The 20,246-nt window shown below is 34.4% G+C and overlaps 1 protein-coding gene across 3 annotated transcripts in view; it reads left to right on the top strand.

Annotated features, from left to right (window-relative positions):
* PDGFC (platelet derived growth factor C) overlaps positions 1 to 13,243 on the top strand; it is a 216,225-nt gene extending 202,982 nt beyond the window's left edge. For 2 of the 3 annotated variants that reach the window (XM_003257886.4, XM_030816268.1), the window contains exons 4-6: positions 1,979 to 2,186; positions 6,888 to 7,105; positions 11,643 to 13,243. In XM_003257886.4, coding sequence (XP_003257934.1) covers positions 1,979 to 2,186; positions 6,888 to 7,105; positions 11,643 to 11,759 — 543 coding nt within the window. In that variant the 3' untranslated portion in view covers positions 11,760 to 13,243. The remainder of the gene's footprint in view (positions 1 to 1,978; positions 2,187 to 6,887; positions 7,106 to 11,642) is intronic. The other variant, XM_030816267.1, reaches the window with a different exon arrangement.
* Positions 13,244 to 20,246: the final 7,003 nt, after the last annotated feature.

The following is a 20,246-nucleotide window of genomic DNA, read 5'->3' as shown; positions in this document are numbered from 1 at the left end:
TTATTTAAAAAACAAAAAGATGAAAGGAGTAACAGCTGAGTGGAGACTTGGAAAGTACATGTGAGTAATCCAGGCAAGGAAGGAGGCCAGACATTGTCATTCCACTGTGCTTTTCTCATAATGCACACACAGGCCCTGGAACACTAGTTACTCAGTAAACTTTCGTTAAAAAAAAAAAAAAAAAAAAAAAATGAAATCATTGTTGGCCCAAGGCTGCCACATTCATTTCTGCCGATTATACCCTGTAAGAATGTTCCCCTGTGGGCAGCAGGACACCCACAAAGCCAGGAGCCCTACGAAGGTTGTGCCTGTCCAGAGAAAGGTGCTCCTTTTCCTAGTTTACTGGGCAGCTTCTGCTCTTCAAGCCAAGTGCTCACAGAGCAGCCCACAGAGGGAGTCTCTTTCCAGTTCACCCAATGGAGATAATATGGACAGTGATGACCCTGTTGTGCAAGGTTTCATGGATGAATTGGATTTTTGAAAAGGTCATTGTAATGGTAAAGATTTATGATGTGGATCAATGGGGGGAGAGTGTTTGCATGTCAGGTATGGGGACAGATTTAGCATAAGTTAAGTTACAAAGTCTGAGATGATATTATATGTGCAGTAGTCAGTGAAGAGACTAGATTGATTGGAACAAAATATACATGTCTCTGATGAGTAGCGGATTAGAGGGGAAGGTGAGCAGAGGTCAGTTTTTGAGGGCTCTGAATGCTGTGTAAGGAATTTGGATTTTATCCTCCAGATGAGAAATCACATAGGCATTTGTCCAAATTCATCATAGGATCAGTAATATCTTATTTAGTAGATTAACCCAGGATTAAGCAGCATAGAACAAAAGGAGAGAGAAATGATTAAAAGTAAGGAGATAAGGTTAGAAATTGCTATTTATAGTACATGTTTTTAGTATCCAGCCCAGGATGGAAGTAATGAGAATGAAAAGAGCCGATGTGTTAGTGCTTTCCTATACATGGGCATTTAGATTGCTTCCAGTCTTTCTAATCATTGAACATATTTCCATGTGCATAAGTGAAAGAATATTCAGTGCTTATCAGTTACATCAGCTAAAGTGTTGTGCCTACGTTCACTAACTTCTGCAGGCAGAGCAGAGGAATTCCAATTTAATCACATCCTCAGTAATCCTTTTTAAAATTCTTGCCAATCTCATCTGTGTGAAAAAGTATCCCTTTTTTGTATGTGAAATAATATCTGTCTTTGGATTTCCCTGATAATGAAGTTTAGCATATTTTCATATGTTTATTGACCATTCAAGCTTCTTGTCTGTAATATGCCCATTTTTATTCCATTGCATTTGTCTTTATTTTTGTATATTCTGGATACTAATCTTATGACAGTCACATAGTTTGTCAGCGTGTTCTCCCAGTGTCCCTCTGATTTCTTAATCTTGTTTATTAGGCATTTTATATTAAAAATATATTGTTGGCAATTTATTAAGCTGATCTTTTATGATTTAGACATTTTCTATCTTGATTAATAAGTTCTTTAATGTCAAATGATTTCTAACTGTATTTTCTTCTAGATCTTTTGGGTTAATTATTTCTTATTCAATTTTAATTTATGTGACACTAATTTGCATAACTACCAGGTAATTTTTCAGATTAAGGAAAATGAAAAGTGGAAAAGAAAAGGAAAATTTGGTAAACTGTATTATAGTTTTCATTCTAAGTTTATAATTGAACCATGAAGATAGTTTTAATTTTTTTATATGACCGAAAGATATCCATATCCCTCACGGTTGGTGGTAATGAAAATTAATGTCTTTCTCATTGATTTTACAGGAAATCTATCAGAGTTCATCTTCGCGAAGTCTTTGCAGAGTAGTTATTTCTAATTGGATTCAATACAATATTCCTTCGCACGTATTTCCAGCCTTAGTCTTTATAATGTCTTGCATATGTCCAGAAGGAATACATTGTCGTTTTTAAAACAGTTAACACAGGATTCATTTTACTTTCAGCAATTCACAGAAGCTGTGAGTCCTTCAGTGTTACCCCCTTCAGCTTTGCCACTGGACCTGCTTAATAATGCTATAACTGCCTTTAGTACCTTGGAAGACCTTATTCGATATCTTGAACCAGATAGATGGCAGTTGGACTTAGAAGATCTGTATAGGCCAACTTGGCAACTTCTTGGCAAGGCTTTTGTTTTTGGAAGAAAATCCAGAGGTAAGCTCCCTCTTCAGATTAGAACCTCATTTAATTTTCTTAACAGCTAATGTTTCAGATTCTTCTGCCACAGCTTCTAAAGGGTAGAGTTTAAAATTCATCAGTGATATATTCAATACATTTTCTTATCATTTGAGCATATTTGTATATTGAATAATTATACAAAAGGAGGAACTTAGTTATAACCCAGTGGGTGTGGAAAATTGAAAGGGGGATACTTCTGAAAATTCCAGTTATATATTATCTTCAAAAATATCATTTTGGTGAAGTCCTTCATTGCATTTTACAAAAATCACTGCTTACTCAAACCTAATACTTGGAATATGTTGATTTCGGGACTCAAAAGAAATTATCATAGCTGCAAAACCAGGTTAGGGATAGAAAAAGTGGATGCTCTACAAAAATGTTTGTCTACAGTATCTCCCATGGGTCAGTATTATGTGACTTTGCATTTTCTAAACCTAGACACTTATAAAATCTATGAAAAATGGCAACAACCCAACATAAAATAGAATTCATAGTTTTCAAGGCAGGATTCATAGCAAGAAAACAAGAACCTAAAAGAACCCACACCATAATAATTTTTAACTATATAAATTTGCTGTTGAAATAATCACTTTTGCCCATATGGGTGTATCTTTCTCTAAGAGTGAAAGTGCTGTTAATTAAACCTAATTCTACATGACCAAGAAATTGGAAATAATCTTAACTGACTTTTCTATAAAATTACCTAATTTTTTTAGTAACATTGGAATTGGAAAGCATCCATAGCAGACACAAATGAAAATGTATAGAAATAACTGTTTAATTACAATGCACTCAAAATATCTGTTTTAGTCTGTCAGAAACATTGAAATCTACCGCTTTGGAGAATGCAGTGACAGCCTAGAGAATTTATATGAAAGGAACAATGTTCAGTTAATTTGAGCCATTCACAAGGGCAGATTGCACCAGACTTGCTCTTCTAAACCTTGTCAGAAGGAAACCCGATTCCTGCCCTTTCCTGCTCTAAGAGTTGCAGCTTTTTTGGATCATGAGCTTTAATCTCAGCATGTCATGTTCTGACTTGCCCAGCCCTGGTATTTCACTATGCCAACAGACGTGGTTTCCTTTTGGCAATATTTGAAATCAGTGTTCAAGTGCCTGTTCACTCGAGTCCTGTCCAGATGCTGAAAGCTGTTACATATTTATAAGATTTGATCTTGATGAATAACTTACGACCAACACTTCCCTTCCCTCCCACTTAGGAACAGGAAGATGAAGATCTGCAAGACTAGCTGAAACATCCATGAATAGAGCCCTTGTTAGCAAATTTGAAGTTGATTATCATGTTGATCTGTAAGAAGCAGGGGCAGTGAATCAGGTTCTAAACTGAGATCTAGTTTTTTGACAGCTGATTTCTGGATTTGAGCCTAAAAACCTCCCTTCTAGCCAAGCCTTTATGCCTGAAAATGGACGCCTGGTGCTCCAAGATTTGGCCAGAGGCTAGCTTGCATTCAAAAGCATCGGAAGCTGAACCAGATCTTTCAGATATTCATTTAACACTTTCAAAATTGAAGCCCTTTGTAGTTTTCCAAATTTATTAACTTTTTAAGCATGCAGTAAGTGTGAGAAAAGCAGTGTACATTTTTGGAACTTTACATAAACTAAAATACAGGCGTGGGATAACATCTATATAGACAAAACCAACTCCCCTCCTGAGAGTATCTCTACAAAGGAACAAGGAGTCAAACTTTTAAAAGCTTCTAATTAGACATTGAAATAGATTTCCCACAGAATAAACATCACAGTGTTACCACATTCATCTTAGAAAGACCACCCTCAGATTACATTACAGTAATAGACTATCTTTGGACTGAATGTCTTAAAAGAATGAACAACTAACAGAGAAAAATATTACTGTTTTTTGTAGCAAAACTTCTAATATTAATGACATTTGCATTTAAAAATAATGATTTTGGTTGGTGATGTGCTCAAAATCTGCATTCTTTAGAAAAACAAACTAATACCTGTATTTGTTTTCTTAGGAGATAATTTTGAAAAGGAAAAAAATCTGAAGACCAACTTTTACAAATACTTGGCAGAGGGAAACTTCTTTAATATTATAGTTAAGCTATTCAAAAAGTATGCTTTGGTACATTATCTTTCTTTTTTCTTTTCCTTTTTCTCTTTATTTTCTTTGCCTTCCCCCCCGCTAAAAGTACTATACAATGTTTCAAGAATATATGACATTTGAATTATCTTAACGAAGCTTATATGCGTTTGAAGCCTTAGCAGTAGGCAGCATAAATTTCAAATATGAAATGCCAAATTTAAAATCCTTAGTTATATTTTTAGAAAACTGTGGACTGCATAAATGCTTTACTTTTTTTTCTTTCACTTTCTTCCTCTAGTTCAGGGTTTTCATTCATACCTTGCTACTGCTACAAAAAAAATACTGTGATTTCTAAGTCAAGCTTAACTAGTACTTAAAAAGGGCTTTTGACTTTTGTGTCAAACATGATAAATGAGTGGAAGTTAAGTTAAAAGTGTGTTTAAATTTTCACATTGTAGCAGGTATCACAACTTAGTTCACTTGGGAAATCTGTCTAACCTTTTATTGTGGTTAAGTAAACATTTTAAAGGGAACGTATACAATCTCATTTTCTATTATCATGAAATAGCATATTTAAAACTGCTTGACATAGGTGAATATGCTTTGAGAGCTGAGAGCTTCTTCACTCACATTCTAAAGAAGTATAATTCTTAAATAAGCATTGAAGACTTTGGCAACCAGATTTTGTGTTTGTGCATATTTTAAGTCTTCTTCCTCCTTACCCAGGCATTAAATACTAGAGAAAAGCTTCAAATAAGCTCATATATAGTTTTAACAACAAAAGAGGAATGTATGCGTATACTATTAGATCAGCAAAATGAAACCAGGTAAAATATGTGATACCATTTAGCATAATGAGTTCATTACTTTTATTAGGGATAAGTTGGCCTATTCAGAGCATTTGAAAGAAGGATTTGCTCTTAAATATTTAAAAGCTTTGCTTTCACAGGATCATTTTCAGATTAAAAAGAAATCTTTCAGTAGCCAAATGAAACAATGACTTTCCCTTGAGTTAGAAAAATAATTTTTTAGCTGAATAAGGTGTTGAAATGGACTCATTGAATTAGGATTTCTTTGGTGCTTTCCTATACTTGACTCAGGTTTTAGTCTATCATATATTTTACATACATTTATAATTTACAGTTACCTATGCATAATTTTATAATACGTTTCTTAAAATACTTAAATTGTCAAAGACAATTAGGGCAATTTAAGTATTAAAAACACCTGATCACATGTATAACAAATCCAAGAAAATAAGCATTTGATTCTTAATTGCCTTGTCACTTAAAAATTAATAAAAATTAGCTTTTAACTTAAAAAATTGGATTACATCCTGATTATTTCTACTTGAAGCCATCTTTAACCAGAAAATAGCTTTTTTTTTCATTCATGTCTATGTTATCCATATTAGTGGAAAGGTATTTAAGTAGGTTTATTATATTTTAGGTAATATTTCTAAATTTTTAAAAAACTTTATTAGGAGAAAAAAACCCTGAAGGCGTACATGTTATCTGAAAGTATTCAATGTCATTGGAACTGCTTTATTTGAATATTTCTAGGGAAAAAAAATAGGCAGAGACATAAGGCAGAAAATAAATTATATTAGAAGTGTTTATCTTAATAGTAATTACCTACTATTCATGTGATATGTATAAATTCACATTGAACATGGCATGTTATTTTGATATAATTTTCCTGAGGCAGAGTCATTTTGTAGTTAAAAACAGTGGTTCTTTGAGGATTTACTGCAACAATCTGATGAAAGATTATTTTGTTTTGTCCTCAAAAGTAGGTATTCTTTCATAGAATAAAGCACAAACAGCATAGTTAACCAACTTGCTAAAGGAGTAGAGGCAGAGGTTATAAATTAGATAAATTAAACATTTCTTCCACCCATTAGCAGGGGAAGGATAATATATCTGAAGGAGTTTAGTTTAGTTAGTCTAAATTTTCAAGATGGGAAATCATTCAATGCATTTGAAGCATTGCCTTCCAACAACTTCTGCTCTTATAAAGTATGTCATTTTTTTTTCACTCATGGTCTATACAGCTGTCTTCAAATGTGCATTCTCTTCATGCTTTTTTAATATTTTATGATTGTTATTGCCATAGAGATTATAGAAAGTGCTGTTGACACATTTCAATAAATTGTTCTTCACTAATTGTATGAGCCTAAAATCCTTTTAAGAATTATATTTGTTTTTTAATCAAACCATTCATCATTTTGCATTTTATTCTTCTCTCCAGTGTTCTCCATGTCTATTTTTTTTTTTTTTAACTAAGGTTAAAACGGGTGGCCCTTTTTGTCTGTATAAAGTTTCCTATTTATAGCTTTCAACTGTTTTGTTGGCTCCGTTCTTAATATTACACAATGGCATCTCTTTACTGGTCACTAAGTCATAATGAAGCTTTGTTTACTATGAACTAGAAGGTCCAGTTTGTAGTTGTATATCTCTAAAATCTACTTACAATAAGAGCAGATATTGTTATGGATATTGTTCATGAAATAACGTAAGATTTCTTTGTGAAAAGAGCTTAATGAAATACATTCAGGCTCAAAGCATCAGCATCTATTTTTCTTTGCTTTCTTTTATACCATATAGTGGTGGATCTGAACCTTCTAACAGAGGAGGTAAGATTATACAGCTGCACACCTCGTAACTTCTCAGTGTCCATAAGGGAAGAACTAAAGAGAACCGATACCATTTTCTGGCCAGGTTGTCTCCTGGTTAAACGCTGTGGTGGGAACTGTGCCTGTTGTCTCCACAATTGCAATGAATGTCAATGTGTCCCAAGCAAAGTTACTAAAAAATACCACGAGGTAGGTATACAATTTTCTTTTTGGTTTCCTTCGGGTATTTTATGTCTTAGAACAAAACAGTGAATCTGAAATGCATTTATGTTTGGAAAAAAGATGTAGTATTCATGGGGAAAAAAACAAGGTTTACAAATAGTTTATGTTTTTATTTTTTAAAATTAGCACCTTTAATTAACATTCCAGATATTAGGGATTTAGAAAGCTTATTCTCCGGTAGTATAAGCTGAGTGGTCAGTGAAGTTTTTGCCTCTCATACCAAAAAAAAGTGTTTTCTGAGGGGAAAAAAGTGAGTAAAGTTTTTCAACTTTTAATCTTTTCAAAATATGAAGGAAAAATATTTCAAAGACAAGCTCAGAGATAAATTATTGTCTACTTTGGAGAAAGGAAAGCTTTGATATTATTTTTCTACTTGGGACTCCTAAGATGACATATTCATAATTATAATAAACTTTGTATTATTCATGTTGCTTCAAATAACATATTAAACTTTGTACGGATGTTTTAACCTTTCATCTCTTTATTCTCTGGAATGAAAGAAAATATAATATGACATGTTAGTAATTATTGTTTTTTAGAACCCTGGGAACCTTAGAACTTGTACACTTAATGTTTTTATTAGTGATGGAGTCTCCCAGTTAAACCCCAACACCTCCCCCAGCAGCATCATACAGCATCATTCTATCAGGAAGCCATCCTTCTTGATGAGTCAACTTGAATTTCTACAAAACATTTACATTAGACCAAGTCAAAATCTGCCCATCTGACATCATTTCAATATGACTGCCTTTCCTTTCATTTTTTCCATTAAATAAGAATACAGAATAAATATCTACCCAATAAATAAAATGATTTTTCATATGCATCAAGATTTCAGTGAAATCCTTAATGAAGTGAAAGCCTAGCTCTAGAATGGAAACAGGGTCCCTTGTCTTCGTGAATCCAGTGCTTTTTTTTCCCACTTTATCAATTGCCAAAACAATATTGGTGAAGGGCAGGAGAATCATGTCATAGGAAGTGTAGTTTATGAAACCATGCATGTTTAGGTTACCTAACAGATGAGGGTTTCACTGAACACTTTGTGCATATGAAAAATCATTTTATTTATTAAGTAGATATTTATTTCATGTTATATTATTTAGTGGAAAAAAGTAAAGGTCATGAAGCAATTTTTAAATGAAGCCAGAAGGGCAGATTTTTATTGGTGTAATTTAAAGGCTTTGTAAAATTTAAAGTTGACTTTTCAAGAAGGATGGTTTCCTGATACATGTATGGCACCTGATGCTGCTGGAGGAGGAGATGGGATATAATAATTGAAGAAAACTAAAAGATACTGTAGCATGATAATGTTATTAATAAGATTCTTACTTTTTGTGTCAATCACTGGATCTCTTTGTGGGAAGACATTTTAGCCAAATAAATATATTATTAATGATTTTTCTAAGTTCCACATAAGAATTTTCAGAAAAGCAAGTCAGGAACTTTATATATATATAAACTTAGATGTTGTATCTTCATTGAAATGCTGGTGTCCTACCAGTCCTAGCATGACTAATTCGTCCTCAGCGCATCTGTAGGGCTTCAAAGGTACTCTATTAGAGAACTTTTACTATTTCCAAATTACTGTCTATTTTTCTTTGTTTCTATTGAATTGAGAGCTAAGGAAAACAAAAGTCACATTACAGTGTAATGCTTGAGAACACAAACTCCAAAGCTAGACATCCCAGTTTTGAACCTAACATTTGTTTGCTGTGTGACTTTGAGCAAATTGCTTAGCCCTTGTGCCTAAATTCCTCATAAGGTGAGTCTCCAACCCTCATACTCTTTTGTGAGGATTTAGTGGGTTGATATTTACAAAACACTTAGAATTAAGCCTGGCAATTGTCATGCCATTAATATGTATTAGCTGCTCTCTGACTCATCTTTGCTTTTTCACCGTGCCTAGTCTTATTCTTTGGTTATGGTAAATGATCAATAAAGATTTAATGAATTTTGCCCTGAAGCAGGAAAGGTATTCTGGCCAAAAGATCTACAGGATACTCTGACAATAGTAAAATATTTGTTCCTTTTTCTCTGTTCTTACTTGGCTTAATAATTTTCATCTTGTTCATATTTTTACATATTTAATTTTTTATGAAATAATAGTCATATGTGCTTACATTGTCTGTTTTGCACAAACAAACGTAAAACTGTATAGCATTCATTTGCCTGATTCTAGTACTGAATCCCTGTTCCCAGTGCTCTGTGGTTCTCAGAAGTTCAAGGTCATTTTGTTTGAACGTGTTGAGCAATGGTCCATGAGCGTTTGTTCCTTGCTGGTTCTCTCTGTGTCTTATCTACTATCTTCCACAATCTCTGGCTCAGCTTCTCCCTGGACATTCCTTTTCACGGACTTATCATTTTAATTTCAACCTCTCCATCTAAATTTTCTGAGATGAACGTGAGCCCTGTTTTTTTTTCTGGTGGCATAATCTATGTCCTTTTCCTCTTTAATATTGTCTGGGACCTGCTGACCATTTTCCAAGTCCACTTTTCTCTTCCAAAGTCAAAACTTTCAAAACGAATTAAAAAGAAGAACACTAATTGTGTCCTCCACCATTAGAATTTCTTATCCAGGACTCAAATTTCTAGAACATTGAGAGATTCTTCTGCTATTTGTAAATCTCCATGAGCATCAGCAGACAAAGACAGGAGACTTTGATTCAGCAAATGCATCTTGGCATATGCATGCTAGAGGAAGCAAGGATTGCAGCCTGGCCTGACTGTTAGGACCATGAATGGTGGCCTCTCTAACCTTTACCTTACATAGTAACTTTTTTTTCCTTGCTGAATGGGAAAATGCATACAGGTGGACATAGGAATTGAAGACGTTGGCTATGCCAATATTGCAATTTATCTTACCCACCCACACAACCTCATTCCAGAAACAATTTGTAGCAAGAGTGTGATAAGGAATAGTGCCAATATCTAAAATGCAGGTAGCCTGACACACTAAATTGTTCAAAAATAATAAATCAGTACTAACATAAAATAATCTTCAGCAGCCATTGAGTTAAATTTCACATTAAAGAAATAAAGTCAAAGTAATTTTTATTTTAGAATTGTGAAATAGATGAGAAAACTACTTTAAAAGTTTATAATTTCAAATAGTTATTACAAGACTTTGAAGTCTATCTCTTCAGGAAGAAAATAAATAAATAGAATGTATGAGCAGTGATATTCTGAGTCTATAAAATTATTATCTATCTCTAATAATTCATCTCTGGCCTAGGTACAAATAAAGGCTGTGTCACTTATTCTGTCTAAGCGTCTGTTCACTCGTGTGTAAAATAGGGGTAATAATTGTAAATTACTTCATAGAATTCTTGTGAGTTAAAGTATGTAAAAACGTTATTATTGTGCCTGGCACCCAGTAAGCATTCAAAAAATGTTAGCTAATTAACCTCTGATATTACCACATACTCCAGTGAGGTATGCATTCTCTGTTTTTCTTTTAAGTCTTTAAATAGAACAGTCATAAGACTTGACTTGTGCCTTTTTGGATTAATGAACATTTTTAGGAATGGTAGCTTTTAGAAGGGGCTTTATGAGGTTATCTATGTCGTATCCAAAAAGTAGAGATGCTAGAAAATTTCATATTATTTTGTGCTCTGGCCTTTGTTCATAATCCAAACAAAATACAATTTCCTAAACTTTGTTGTTTCTATCATAAGAAATAAAATGTAATACACTTAAATAGGTAGCAACATCAAATACTTTAAATAATATTTTATAGAATATACAACTGCATCTTTTTGTCAGTATTAAGAGGAAATATGTGTAGTGTAAGTGTCAATCTTGCTGTATTTTTATTAAAACCTTGACAATCCGAACTGCAAATAACTTTATTTTAATAGAGGCATCATTGTTATTATTGCCAAACCTCTTCTCACTGCACAGTAGGATCCAGCTGCAGGAAGTTTGCTGTGACTGGGGCTGATGTCTATGAAGTACATCTAATCCATCTCATCAAGTTTATAGAGGACTTGAAGTGTAGCCAAGAAAATTAATGAGTGGCATAATTGAGCAGACTCAGCTGTGGAGTGATCATGTTTCTTTCCACAGTATTTCTGCACTTCAGTGTATTGCATCAAGTATAAATATTTGTTAAATGTGTGAATAAATGAATGAGTGAAAGAAAGCGACAAACAGAAAAACGAATTTTGTATTAGTAGTTCCAAAATACTTAAGGTGAAATTCTAAAATAGTCAGATAAATAAAATAACAATTGCATGGTGAGTCTTTCCACTTAAGTACTGTTCCTTATTTGGAGACAGAATGCTTCCAAATTGTTGGCATTAAAATGTCTGTGCTTTCATGAAACGATGATGATGTTTTTTTTTTTTTGGTGGGAGAGTGTTTTCATAATGCGTGCTCTAGGAAAAATTAAAATGTGTGTCTTTCTTGGGCCCCAAGATTGTTTTCTAAAACGTTACTTGTTTATAAAAGCAAGTCATAGACATTCATTGATTTTTAAATGTGGCTTACTGTTATTCCCTTTCAGGTCCTTCAGTTGAGACCAAAGACAGGTGTCAGGGGATTGCATAAATCACTCACCGACGTGGCCCTGGAGCACCATGAGGAGTGTGACTGTGTGTGCAGAGGGAGCACAGGAGGATAGCCGCATCACCACCGGCAGCTCTTGCCCAGAGCTGTGCAGTGCAGTGGCTGATTCTGTTAGAGAACTTATGCGTTATCTCCATCCTTAATCTCAGTTGTTTGCTTCAAGGACCTTTCATCTTCAGGATTTACAGTGCATTCTGAAAGAGGAGACATCAAACAGAATTAGGAGTTGTGCAACAGCTCTTTTGAGAGGAGGCCTAAAGGACAGGAGAAAAGGTCTTCAATCGTGGAAAGAAAATTAAATGTTGTATTAAATAGATCACCAGCTAATTTCAGAGTTACCATGTACCTATTCCACTAGCTGGGTTCTGTATTTCAGTTGTTTTGATACGGCTTAGAGTAATGTCAGTACAGGAAAAAAACTGTGCAAGTGAACACCTGATTCTGTTGCCTTGCTTAACTCTAAAAGCTCCATGTCCTGGGCCTAAAATCGTATAAAATCTGGATTTTTTTTTTTTTTTTTTTTTTGCTCATATTCACATATGTAAACCAGAACATTCTATGTACTACAAACCTGGTTTTTAAAAAGGAACTATGTTGCTATGAATTAAACTTGTGTCATGCTGATAGGACAGACTGGATTTTTCATATTTCTTATTAAAATTTCTGCCATTTAGAAGAAAAGAACTACATTCATGGTTTGGAAGAGACAAACCTGAAAAGAAGAGTGGCCTTATCTTCACTTTATCGATAAGTCAGTTTATTTGTTTCATTGTGTACATTTTTATATTCTCCTTTTGACATTATAACTGTTGGCTTTTCTAATCTTGTTAAATATATCTATTTTTACCAAAGGTATTTAATATTTTTTTTATGACAACTTAGATCAACTATTTTTAGCTTGGTAAATTTTTCTAAACAGAATTGTTATAGCCAGAGGAACAAAGATGATATAAAATATTGTTGCTCTGACAAAAATACATGTATTTCATTCTTGTATGGTGCTAGAGTTAGATTAATCTGCATTTAAAAAAACTGAATTGGAATAGAATTGTTAAGTTGCAAAGACTTTTTGAAAATAATTAAATTATCATATCTTCCATTCCGGTTATTGGAGATGAAAATAAAAAGCAACTTATAAAAGTAGACATTCAGATCCAGCCATTACTAACCTATTCCTTTTTTGGGGAAATCTGAGCCTAGCTCAGAAAAACATAAAGCACCTTGAAAAAGACTTGGCAGCTTCCTGACAAAGCGTGCTGTGCTGTGCAGTAGGAACACATCCTATTTATTGTGATGTTACGGTTTTATTATCTTAAACTCTGTTCCATACACTCGTATAAATACATGGATATTTTTATGTACAGAAGTATATCCCTTAACCAGTTCACTTATTGTACTCTGGCAATTTAAAAGAAAATCAGTAAAATATTTTGCTTGTAAAATGCTTAATATCGTGCCTAGGTTATGTGGTGACTATTTGAATTAAAAATGTATTGAATCATCAAATAAAAGAATGTGGCTATTTTGGGGAGAAAATTATGTGTGTGTGTGTGCTCAAGATTTATCTCTTGGACTCTGAGAAAATGAAAGATAAAATTTTGTTATGATTTCATTATGCAAAAGCCTACGTCAATTCAAAAGACAAAAAAGGGAAGATCCCTGTGAGCCTTCTCTGCCTCTTGTTTCCAATGCCTTTGAGCAGTGGTTTTATTTTTCTTACTGGTCTTAATACAGATTTCTGGTAATTTAAGTTTCACCTGACTTGAAAGTTGTATGGTTTATGAAATGCTTGGTGATAGGTGGTATGGTAGTATGAAATTGGAAAAAAACTTGCAGGTTTCCACTCATGTCTTCATTGTCACTGGCAACTACTAAATGGGGTGAGCATAAATTGATTTGGTGTATGGATTATTTTACATTGCACACTTCAAGATATGGTTCCTCAGTTCCAGACATGGATTCCTATTCAGGGCTGGTATCTTCAGAATCCTTTCCTCAGCCTTTCAACTTGCCAGAGATGTCTAGTGTCCAGGGTCTTCTGTCTTCAGACTACTCTTCAGGCAACCACCCTTTTCCTGTGCTTTGACACCTGCAGTTCTGCCCTGCCTCCAACTATGTGGAAAACAAGGAAACAAAATGAGCCTATATGTTCTGTCTTACTTCCTTACCTTTTCCTAGTTTTGTCTTATCCATATAGAGGCCAACTAGATATATGGAATATGCAAAGTCATAAGTAGTTGGCAATTTACAACTTTCATTAGTATAGTAAAGACTACTAAGTCTTAGTAAATGGCCTGTTTAACTGTGTTTAATCCATTGTTTCCAATCTTTGAACGAAATACATTTTTCCCTTTTTTAATATTTATTTTTTGTGTACTTATAAAATCTTGATAGCCAGAAGAGATCCTAAAGGCAGCAGTCCTCAGTTGCCAATCGGTGAGTGGTTACCCTGTGAGGACTAACCACTACTCATAGATCGTCCTGTGTATTTTACTAAACACACACACACACACACACAAATAGCACGTGAGACCCTAATTTCTGAGAAGTCCAGTAAGTATTGACTGTATTGACCACACACTGTTTTGTGTATGATATCTGTGTTTCAAGCCTTTGTCCTTGAACCATGGGCTGTTTTGCCTAGTGATGTTTATTAAAATAAAAGCAAGTCTTAAATGTCATGAGGCAGGTGTTCATGTCTACATTTTTCATTTCTACGTCTCATTTCTACATTCCTTCCCTCATCTAATAATTCTCATGTGCACTTGGAAAAGGTGCAAAGACCAAAGTAATGAGAAGCTACACTGTGAGAAACATCCTGGCTATGACTTGGTTACCCTCAGTGCATCCCTGTCTCCAGGTGCACTGACTATGGTTTGGTTACCCTCGGTGCATCCCTGTCTCCAGGTGCACTGAGTATGGTTTGGTTACCCTCAGTGCATCCCTGTCTCCAGGTGCACTGACTATGGTTTGGTTACCCTCGGTGTATCCCTGTCTCCAGGTGCATTGACTATGGTTTGGCTACCTTCACTGCATCCCTGTCTCCAGGTGCATTGACTTCTGCTTGTGATTTGGTTTAAGAAAAGGCAGAAAATGCAAATTTTACACTTAATGTAATATCCTTATCTCTAAAAGGATAACGTGATAGCCTCCCTTCTGATATGTCAGACTGTTTCAATTATGTATTATAAACACAGTTAAAAATTATAACATCCTTTACATTCACAAGGAGTAGGAAAACTGAAAATACAGCAGAACTCTTAGTTCAGATGCTGTAACAAAATACTATAGACTGGCAAGCTTTTAAACAACAGAAATTTATTTCTCACCGTTGGATGTTGGAAGTCCACCATCATGGTACCAGTATGATCTGGTTCTGATGAAGGCTGTCTTCTGAATTGCAGACTGTCATCTCTGTGATGTCCTCACTTTGTGGAAAAGATGGTGAGATAACTCTCTGTGGACCCTTTTGTATGGGCACAATTCTATTCCTTCACAATCCTCCACCCTCATGACCTGATTACCTCTCAAAGATTCCACCTTCTAATACCATCCCATTGGGGGTTAGGGCTTCAAATATGACTTTGCATGGACACAAACATTTAATCCATTGCAATAGATCACTTGCTTTACATACTGTTTTTCCCTACATACCCTATATATAATCTATCAGGAAGTCTCATTGACTTTGACTTTTTAATCTTTCTTTTATTTGTATATCCCTCTCCATTTCTGTGGCTCCTGCCCTAATACAAACCCTCATCATGTCTCACCGCCTTTATCCTACAACAGCTGTTTTTTTTACTCCCTCTCTCCCTGTCTCTGTTCTCCCTCTCCTCTGATCCATCCTTTACTCCACTAACAGAGGGGCCTTTAAGACAAGTCTGATTGTCACTTGGGTGGAAATTTTATGATGCAACTCCACATGATTAAATTTTAATCTTTGTATCGTGGACAGAATCCTTCAAAATGTCATTGTTTACTAATTTCTGCTCATTTTGTACCATTAAACGTAATACAACTGTAGCGAATACTTGTGATTTCTTGAAAATACCACTATCCCCTCAAATTTCTGTGCTGGCCCATGCTGTGTTTTCTTTGGAGCACTGTCGGAGTGCTGTTCCTACACTTACCTATCTCTGTCACTTCTGCTCAAGTCTCAGCTCAACGGCACTTCTCAGTGAAGCTTTCTTTCCCACCTTCGATCCCACTGGCACCATTTCCATTATGCTTCCAGGGATATTCAATTACAAATATTGTCATATCATATTATAATGACTTGCTCCCATTTTGATTTCTCATTAGGCCCCCAGTCTATTTGCACTCCTAGCAAGAATTATCTCATTCTTCTTTCCCTCAATGCCTAGTTAGGAATGTAATCAAATTAAGGGGTCAGAAACAATTTACATTGATGAGTAAGTAAATATACAAATAAATCAATGTATGTTTTTCACTGAATATGAAAGAACTCTAGAGTGCCTAAATATCTCTAAACTTCAGCTACCTAATCTATAAAATGAAGTTAGTAGATGGGAACACGGTGATTTTAGTGGTAAACAATCCATTCTACTAGTACTGTTGGGGCATCTACCAAAAGAACCAACCCTAACCCTAAAAGGAGAAAGCCAAAAAGTCTTGCTCCTTTTGGTGCAAGGTGATACAATTACTTTTTGTTTAACAGTGCTTTGAGACTATGTTTGCTTTTCCAGTGAATGACTTTCCTGCGAACCCTATCTCAGGTACCATGACAGATATCTAAGATAACTCTTTTTAAAGTTACAGAGATTAATACATTTATGTATTCTTTGTATCTTAGACACTTGTTCTATAGTATGATTAAATATTGTCAGAATTTAAAACTATATTTAAAATATGAATATATGAAAATATCCATGATTGATGATTTACAATTTCCTTACAGATAATCCTGACTGATTGAAAGACTCCCAAAACAAACTCTTGGCGAAGTGCAAAGTAACACTACTCGATTTCAAAACTTACTACAAAGCTACAGAAATAGTGTGGTAAAGTTAATAAAGTTAGACACAGAGATCAATGGAATAGAATTGAGAATCCAGAAATAGATCCTTAAATAGATAGTCAATTGATTTTCGACAAGAATTACAAGAAAATTCAATGGTTAAAGAATAGTGTTTTTGACAAATGGTGTGAAGACAACAGCATATGCACATGGAAAGGAATAAATTTGGAACCTTACCTCATGCCATGTGTAAAAATTAATCCAAAATGTAAGAGACCTAATGTAAGAGATAAAACCTTACATTTAGAAGAAAATGTGTGTGTCCTTGGATTAGGCCATGGTTCTCAGGAAACCAAAAGCACAAACTACAAAAAAAAAAAAAAGAAAAAAAAGTGGATGAGCAAGATATCATCAGAATTAAAAATTAAAAGTATTTGTGCTTCAAAGACACCACAACAAAATGAAAGTGTTGTTGAGGATGTGGAGAAATTGGAACTGGTATATTGTTGGTGAGATTATAAAATGTTGCAACAACTTTGGGAAATATGCAGTTGTTACAAATGTTAAACAGAGACTAAATATGACTCAGCAATTTCATTCCTAGGCATATACCCAAGAGAACTGAAAATTCCGCACAGAAATATTCATCACATTTTTCACAATAGCCAAAAAATGGAAATCACCAAAACATCAGTCAAATGATAAATGGATGAACAAAGTATGGTATATCTAAACAATGGATATTATTAGGTAATTAAAAGGAATGAAGTACTTATACACTCTACAGTATGGATCAACCCAGAAAACATTATGCTAGGTGAAAGAAGCCATTCACATCGTATGATTCCATTTATATGAAATATTCAGCATCAACAGATCAATAGACACAGAAGCTAGATTAGTGCTGCCAAGCGCTACAGAAAGGGGATAAATGGGGAAAGACTGCTAATGGGCTCAGGTTTTCTCAGAGTAATGAAAATATTCTGAAATTAGATAGTGTTAATAGTTGTAAAAGTGTGAGTATACTACAAACCAAAGATTTATACACTTTAAAAGGGTGAATTTTTCAATATGTGAATTGTATCTCAATAAGGCTGTTTTCTTTTAAAAAATTATAGTTGTATATAATCTAGTATTTAAGAAATGAAGCTTTTTCTCCCCCTCCCCTCAAACAAGGAATAAAGTAAAAGAAAAATTCCCTAAATTCTGTCACCTCAGTGTACATCATTTCAAGCTACTCTCTATGAATAGAAGAATATAGGTAAAAAAATGGATGATGTGATAGAATCATTGGTCTCAGTTCGGTCTCATATAGTAATATTTGACATCTGTACTTTTGCCATGGCCTAATGGTGATGGGAGTATATTTTCCCACTTGTTGAATTTGGTCTTTGTCGTATGTCTTGCTTGAACAAAAGGCGAAAAAAAGTGCCTGTAATGTGTGTTAAGGCTTCAAATGTGCTTGCACAGATGGATTTGATTTCTTTGACTTCTGCTATCACCAGGGGAAAACATGCAGCAGATTTGAATCCAATCCATGCTGTGGTGTCAAATCCAACTGAGTCCAGACAACCACAGATCCTTCAGTGAGAAATTCATGCTTCTTATTGGAAGCTACTTATATTAATTCTCACTCTGCTATAAGGAAATAACCTGAGACTGAGTAATTTATAAAGAAAAGAGGTTTAATTGACTCATAGTTCTGCATGGCTGGGGAGGCCTCAGGAAACTTACAATCATGGCAGAAGGGGAAGCAAACACTTTCTCGTCAGGTGGTGGCAGGAGAAAAAAGTGCAGAATGAAGGGGGGAAGAAACCCTTATAAAGCCATCAGATCTCATGAAAACTCACTATCATGAAAACAGCATGGGGGAACTGCCCCCAAGATCTAATCACCTCCCAGGAGGTCCCTCACCCAACACATGGGGATTATAGTTTGGATTACAATTCAAGATGAAATTTTTGGATGGTGACACAGCCAAACCATGTCATTAATAAATGTTGAGGGTGTTGTTATGCAGCATTATTTGGCAATGATTGACTAACAGATATTATTTCATTTAACATGGGATCACATCAGACATGTTATTTTTTAGTGAAACTTGAAACTTATAAACAATTGAAACGAAGCAGGAAAAACATGCATTTTGGAAAATGTTTTATCAACGTGAAATATAACTTTCTAAACAATCACTAAATCTGCAAAACTTATTGAAAACATTAAAAGCATGGGATTATTTCCTAAGCACCTGCTTTTATCTCAGTCAGTATGTGTTCATTTGCTATTAAGAAAGAAGAGGAAATAAGCCCTTTGAATAACTTAATTGTACATTTTAAAATAACTAAAAGAGAGTAACTGGATTGTTTGTAACACAAAGGATAAATGCTTTAGTGGATGAATAGCCCATTATCTGTGATGTGATTATTACACATTGTTTGCCTATAAAAAACACCTCATGTATCACATAAATATATAAACCTACTATGTATCCACGAAAATTAAATATAAAATTTTAAAAAAAACAGCTGCAGAAAATAAGCCCTCTGACATCTTAGCCTACCTCTTTAACAATTGTCTTCACTTTTATTACATTGTTTATTATTTAATAAACATTGAATAATAATATACATTTAATATTAAAAAGTAAAAACATTTAGTAAACATTTAATTTATGTTTATGTCTTAATAAACACTTGTATAATGTGAAGCATTTGGGGAAAATTTCCTGTTTTTTAGGTTATTTCTCTTTCCAAACTTGTTTATTACCTCTGTCTGTGTGTGTCTCTCTGTCTGTTTTTGTCTCTCTCTTCCTCCTCCCTTCCTCCCCCGCTTCCTTTCTTCTTCCTTTTCTTAACATAAGATATTTGCATAATTCCCATGCCTTTAATTTTTTTTTCTGATTATTTACATGGTTCATAGTTTATGTCCTGGTTATTATTTACTCTGATGTGGGAAGAGTGAATTCTTGATTCCATTTTCACTTTTCTAAAACGGATTTGCCAAACTGAGCTATAATTGAATGATTAGTTAGAGTCTACTTAATCTTCTATTTCATTTGGAAAAAGGAGGTTAAGAACAATTGGAGGAAAGTGCAACCTTTTGATGAAGGAATTCTGCTCAGCTCTGTCACGATATCTTTTGCTGGGCTTAACTCTGATAGAGGCTTGTATCCATTCCTCATGCAGTGCACTAAGGGAACAGTTGAAACAGGCTTTAGATCTTATTCATCACTCAGCGTGAAGACATCGAGGCAACACTTACATCTGAGGGCATCAGTCCCAACTTTTCAATATCCATGTTTCACCTGAATCTCCCCCAAAACCATGTTTTCTTCCCCTCTACTTGCAATAGAGAAAGGAGAATCCTACCTCCTCAAACTGCTTCTCTTCAAGCTTGGCTGTATTAGTGAGGATGCTTAGAATTTTATCTCAGGACTATGAGGTTAGAATGAGACTTATCCTAAGTCTCACCATCAGCATAAGCTATTCCTTCATTCCTAAATGATCATGCTCTAAAATGTACTTTCATTGAATTCTATTAGTAAATTAACTCTTTGTTGGA

Source organism: Nomascus leucogenys, chromosome 7b (assembly GCF_006542625.1).
Source record: "Nomascus leucogenys isolate Asia chromosome 7b, Asia_NLE_v1, whole genome shotgun sequence".
NCBI lineage: Eukaryota > Metazoa > Chordata > Mammalia > Primates > Hylobatidae > Nomascus > Nomascus leucogenys.
This window is presented reverse-complemented; position numbering and strand designations above follow the sequence as displayed.